The sequence below is a fragment of the Netta rufina genome, assembly GCF_964035555.1.
Source record: "Netta rufina genome assembly, chromosome: 17".
NCBI lineage: Eukaryota > Metazoa > Chordata > Aves > Anseriformes > Anatidae > Netta > Netta rufina.
In genome coordinates, this window is record NC_140141.1 from 6,987,572 (window position 1) to 6,993,571 (window position 6,000).

Sequence of the window (6,000 nt, forward strand, 5' to 3'; positions counted from 1 at the left end):
CTTATTTTTTAGCTCTGGTCCAGCTCCATCACCCAGCAGCTTTCTTCCCAGTCCATCTCCACAACCATCTCAGAGCCCAGCAGCTGCACGAACACCTCAGAACTTTAGCGTCCCATCCCCAGGTCCTTTAAACACTCCAGGTAAATGTCCTGAGGTCTATAATGCAGAGCATGAATTGGGGTATATTTTGATAACAGGCCTTTAGGAACTATTACAGTTACTATTTGGCATGACTGAAGCTTTAAGGAGCTTTGATAAGCAGCCAGCATTGCAAGTAGTGAGCTTGTTGTATGTATGATGTTACACAACATGAATATCTCCTATTGAAATCAAATGAAACCCATTTTCTCATCACTGAACCTATATAGTGTGTTTTTCCAACTTCCCTGTTGTTTTGAAAGAAAGAACAGTACTTTCTTTAATTAAGCAAGTTTTTACAACTGTAGTGATTCCTTGGTTACGTGCAGAAAGGAGTCCTTAGCAATGGCGTGAAGTCGTAAAGGAAATAACCGCTTAATGACTGCTTTCCTCTAAAACACCTTCCTAGGTGTACTGTGACACTTGTGCACTTCTTTACCCTGGTTGTAATAAACACTTTCTGATACTGTGAAATGAAGTAACATACTGGCTCCTTCTCATACCAGCGTTGTATGCTCTGCAGATTAGAAAGCATGGGCTTAAGGAATACTGCAGCAAATTCAGTGTTGATGTAGTGTTTAATGCACCAGAGTGAGGCAAAATGAGGACCTAGGAAATACGTGTATGAAAATGTGGACCTTTTCAGGAAAAAAATAAAAATAATAAATGGGAGTTATTGTTCTGTCTGTAACATCTGCTGTCTGACATAATTACTCTAAAAAGATGAGAGGGCTGGACAAGAACTTAAACTTTGACGCGCATCCAGTTGTGGATTTATGTATTTGACCTGAGCTATGCTTTGAGTTTCTGCATTTCAAATCTAGAGTCTGAAACATGAGAATGCTGTTCTGCACTATCTTTTATCATCCATGTGACATGCAGTCTTTACTTCTTGGCAGGAAATCCAAACTCTGTCATGAGTCCAGCCAGTTCTAGCCAGTCAGAGGAGCAACAGTATCTGGAGAAACTCAAACAGTTATCAAAATACATTGAACCACTCCGTAGGATGATCAATAAAATAGATAAAAACGAAGGTGAGCTTCCTTGTATTTAGTCATGTAAACACATGACTTTGTCAACTCTCTCTTCTGATGGAAGAGCAGTGCATTGCCTTTTTGTGATGGTTTATTCCAGGGATTAAAAATGACAGTGACAGTTACTCTTTCTTCCTCAGGAATGTAAAGATTTTACTGTGAAGAGTGGGTAAAATCATCATCCTTAAATTCCCACCAGTTTTCCTTCACTTCTGATGTTTTTGGGACACATTCTGTTAGAGCTTATGCAATGGGTATACTTATGGTGAGATAAAAGATCTTTGATCCTCACTGCTTTCTTCAGTGTTGGCTAACATTTTCACTTGTAGCAGCATCCTGTATTTCCGTCTGTAAGTGTGAAAGCTGTTCTTGTAGTCAATGTTTGTGTCTCTGATATTATTTCAGATAGGAAGAAGGACCTGAGTAAAATGAAGAGTCTCTTGGATATCCTGACTGACCCTTCAAAACGGTAACTTTTTTCATTTTGTCTGGATATCAGATTACCTACCTCTTCCAGAAATTTATTGTTCAGCATCCAGCTATGTTGGCATTAAAGTTGGTTGAGGGGTTTAGGCAACAGAAACACTTAAGTTGAGTTGACTGTTTTGTGATGGTGGACTTTCTCCTCTTCTGCAGATGCCCTCTGAAGACACTGCAGAAATGTGAAATTGCTCTGGAAAAGCTGAAGAATGATATGGCTGTGGTACGTGCTTTGCTTTGCTTTAGCAAAAGATAAGTGATTCATTTTTATGTTGCTTATGCCATTACAACTTCAAGTAGAGCTGGACAGAATAAGAAAATGGGGGAAAAATGGGCAAACTTCACATAAATCACCTTGTAGGTGAGCTTTCAAGTCCTTGTGTTCTGTGCGAACACTTGAGTAATTCTTTCTGTGAATTTTTGCAGCTGATTTCAGGACGTACTTCTGAAAGTGGAAAATGCAGACTTCTTAATGTTACCACATGCAGTTTTGAGAATTGTTTGCATTTTATGCATTGGAAGTTTACTGATGTAAAGTTGTAGAGATGTTTTTATTTGTGGTGACTATTAAGAGAAAATGTGGTCCTTTTGTGTTATAGCCTACTCCACCTCCTCCCCCAGTGCCCCCCACCAAACAGCAGTACTTGTGTCAGCCACTTTTGGATGCTGTCTTGGCCAACATCCGTTCACCAGTCTTCAACCATTCCCTTTACCGTACATTTATGCCGGCTATGACTGCAATTCATGGCCCGCCGATCACGTATGTATCCTTAACCAGATGTTTGTATTAAATGTTTGTTTTTTTAGGAAAAAAAATATTTGTTCAAATTGTTGAAAGAATGGATGGGTTTATGGCAAGGTTCGAGTTGTACCTTTTTCCTTTTTACACCTGTAAAATATCCGACAAATGTGGTGTTGGTATAATGTTTTCACCTCGTTCTTTTGTGTATTGTGTTTTACATAGGGCCCCAGTTGTCTCCCCTCGAAAGCGGAAATATGAAGAGGATGAAAGACAGACCATACCAAATGTCTTACAAGGGGAAGTTGCAAGGTTAAATCCTAAATTCCTGGTGAACCTGGACCCCTCGCATTGCAGTAATAATGGAACAGTTCATCTTATATGCAAGCTAGGTAAGTGAGAAGACACAAAGGGCTGAATTCAGAAAGAACTGTTGATCTTGATTCTAGAAATTTGAAGAAGCTTTTTTTTGCTTAGTCTTGAAATTTGCTAACCTGTGACTTCTGTGTGAAGTCTGTACTTATCAGTGTTGTAGAGCAGCTTCAGGGAATGCATGGAAATTTCATTCATGCTAAACAATCCGTTCCTCGTACTGAGGGTTGAAATCAGTGAATCATACGTTGTCTTGAAAATTACTTATTGCTGGCAACAGTCTTGATTCTTGACTTGATTTGTGCTGATATGTGTGAATTGTTCCATCTCCAACAAGTCGGATGGAGAAATGGTGAGTTAATCTCTGGAAGGGTCTATCGCAATTTGTACTACTGATGACTGACAATGATGTACGTTCTAAAAAGGAACTCAGATCACAACTTTGTGGTTTCTATCTCAGCTGAGTAAGAAGACAGTGTTACTGTCTATGAACTTGTTTTCCCCATTGGAATCCAAAAGCAAAACAGATTTTTTCCTCCCATTGTTTGAGAAATCTGAACTGTTCTCATCTTAATGTTAGTACAGAAGGCACCTAATTCTCAAAAATGAGGTGTCCAATTTAGTGAAGGTCTGCTAATGAAATGATTGGCAGTGTGCAGAAATGCTTAAGAGATGGAGCTGTGTTTTGCCAGGCTTTCCTTACAAGGAATTAAGTGTCGTTAAAATGAGCAATGAGATTGCTGTACAACAGAAATGGAAAAGTACACCTTGGTTCCTTCTTGGTGCTCAGAGGTTAGAAACCATGCTGAATGATGTATGAAAAAAATGTACATACAGCAAAACATACTTTATTCTGATGGGAAGTGTGCTTACATTCTAGATGACAAGAATCTTCCAAACGTCCCGCCACTACAGCTCAGCGTTCCAGCAGACTATCCTGATCAGAGCCCTCTGTGGATAAAAAACCCTAGACAATATGGTATGAGGATGCTAGCATGACATTTTGGGGGCATGTGTATGTAGTAGTGTTGGGGAAATTTGAGGACTGTGTGTGTGTATTTATAACTCTATCCATTATCTTCTTTTCCAGCAGCCAATCCCTTCTTGCAGTCAGTGTATCGATACATGACTTCAAAACTATTGCAACTTCCAGACAAGCATTCAGTCACAGCACTCTTAAACACCTGGGCACAAAGTATTCGTCAAGCCTGCCTCTCTGCTGCATAACATCTCACTTCCTAAATCGTGAATCAAGAAATAAGGTCTTGAAAGCTGGCCTTTTCCACGTGCCATTGGAAAACCACAGGCATTTTGGGGAGGTTACTTCAGAAGAAAGAAGCCTTATGTTGTTTTGTTTCTAGGTGTCGGGTTCACTAGAGAACCTGGTGTTAGATTTAGCTTTCATGCTTTTTATCTTCTGCCTCTGTGGACTTTTGCCAGCATTTTCAAATATACAAAATGTGTATATATGGTTCTTGAGACTGTATTAGGAGAAGTTTTTATTGTCTTCTTAGAGAAGAAATTATTTGTGGACTTCCATCAGGGAGTCTGATTGATAAAAGAGGAAGCAGGGAGAGAATGCTCTAATTTGCTTCAGTTTGCAGAGTGCCAGTATTTCTTTCACTTTGTATGTTTTGTGACCTGATGCCATCCCAGAAATAAATAAGCTGCAGCTAGAATGTGCTTGCGAACTTCCCTGTTTTGGAAGGAATCTTTTGCCTATTAGCTTTGCCCAGGAATGGGATAAATTATAGCCTTTTAAGGGCATCCCTCAAATATGTGAGATAAATCTGGGTAATTATGTTGGGGAAGAGGGGAGACCAAATAGAAGAGAATATATTTAATAGCTTTTTTTAAATGATACTTTGTATAAATGGTTTTTGGTTAGCATGGACCACATTTCTCTTGCTCCAAAAATGAGGTGATCAGAAAGAGGAGATATCAGTGTGCACACTGACTTCCCCTGTAAGAATATGTGTGTGTAAAGGTGGTGGTGAAACAACAGTTTAAAGTTTTAGTACCAGAAATCAATCCAGCAGCCTTGTAGCTATATGTTGTCTTTTACTGATGGAATAGAATCAATCTCTAAGGCATCTGGCTTACTTGGGGGAGTTGATGCAGTTTAGTGGAAATGCTTCCATACTACATGGTGTTGTTTTTAATTATTATCTTTTTTTTGAGAGTGAAGGAAGAAACAGGAACAGAACTGACAACTAATGTTTTGTGCCTTGAGCAATGATGGGCACTCAAGCTGGTCACCAGCTACTATATAGTTGGGCACTTCTAATGAGAACATTTGCCATAAGTAACTATAAATTCATGCATAGTGTGATTGTTTTTTTTCCATCCTTGTAATTTGTTCACTCAACTTCCTAGTGCAGAAAAATTTCAAATTTCAGATTTTCCCATTACATCCTGCTCCACCTCTCTGTACTGTGCAGCAAACCTTAAAGAGTAGCTGGACTCTCTTACGGTAGTGTCATGAAATTGCAATGACCTATGTAAATCTGTGTGATGTCAACACTTCTAGGATTTTTTAAATGTGGGTACTTAGTAAGCACTGACTGAGGCAGCAGAATGCTATCAGTATTTTGTATATGAACTAATGCATTATCTGTTTGTTTCTATTGTAATAAATTTATTATTATTCCTGTGTTGGATGCTAACATTATGCTGCTCTTCCCATGTTGATCCTCAGATACCAGTTCTGTTGCATCCGTTGGATGATGGTTACTTTGTTCTATGGTAAGTGAAAGCTCATGCTTTGAAGGTCAGGAGAAGAAATCATAAATGGCTCTTCATTCCATGCAACACTATCTCTACTGTTCTCATAGTGAATTGGAAGACCTGGTCAAGAGATCAGTAATGGTGTCTACAAACAAAAGATGTAGTTTTTTAACAGGTACTGTTACGTGACTGCCTCTTTGCACCAAAAGAACCAGTGGCATCAATCCAGTTCTGGTGGAGAGATGTTCACATCACAAAAGTTTTGTCTGTCTATAATTGTCATAACCCAAGAAATGAGGATGGAGACTTTTTTAAAGCTAAAACAGATGGTCTAAAACAGACATTTATAGCATTTGTTTCTTAATTTGGTTAAAGCATACCTGGAAATGGATGCAAAATATACTATAAATGTCCCTCAGGTTTACAATACTTCCCTTAGTGCAGTTTTCAGAGCTGTCATTGTGGTTTTCTTTCAAAAAAGACGTAAGATGTTATACTGAGAGGTTGATG

General features: G+C 38.8%; 1 protein-coding gene across 2 annotated transcripts in view; it reads left to right on the plus strand.

Annotated features, from left to right (window-relative positions):
- Nucleotides 1-5,481, plus strand: part of MED15 (mediator complex subunit 15) — a 28,896-nt gene extending 23,415 nt beyond the window's left edge. For both annotated transcript variants that reach the window (XM_084297251.1, XM_084297252.1), the window contains 8 exons: nucleotides 13-140; nucleotides 1,038-1,172; nucleotides 1,578-1,641; nucleotides 1,809-1,875; nucleotides 2,252-2,412; nucleotides 2,617-2,783; nucleotides 3,644-3,742; nucleotides 3,854-5,481. In XM_084297251.1, coding sequence (XP_084153377.1) covers nucleotides 13-140; nucleotides 1,038-1,172; nucleotides 1,578-1,641; nucleotides 1,809-1,875; nucleotides 2,252-2,412; nucleotides 2,617-2,783; nucleotides 3,644-3,742; nucleotides 3,854-3,990 — 958 coding nt within the window. In that variant the 3' untranslated portion in view covers nucleotides 3,991-5,481. The remainder of the gene's footprint in view (nucleotides 1-12; nucleotides 141-1,037; nucleotides 1,173-1,577; nucleotides 1,642-1,808; nucleotides 1,876-2,251; nucleotides 2,413-2,616; nucleotides 2,784-3,643; nucleotides 3,743-3,853) is intronic.
- The last annotated feature ends 519 nt before the right edge of the window (nucleotides 5,482-6,000 follow it).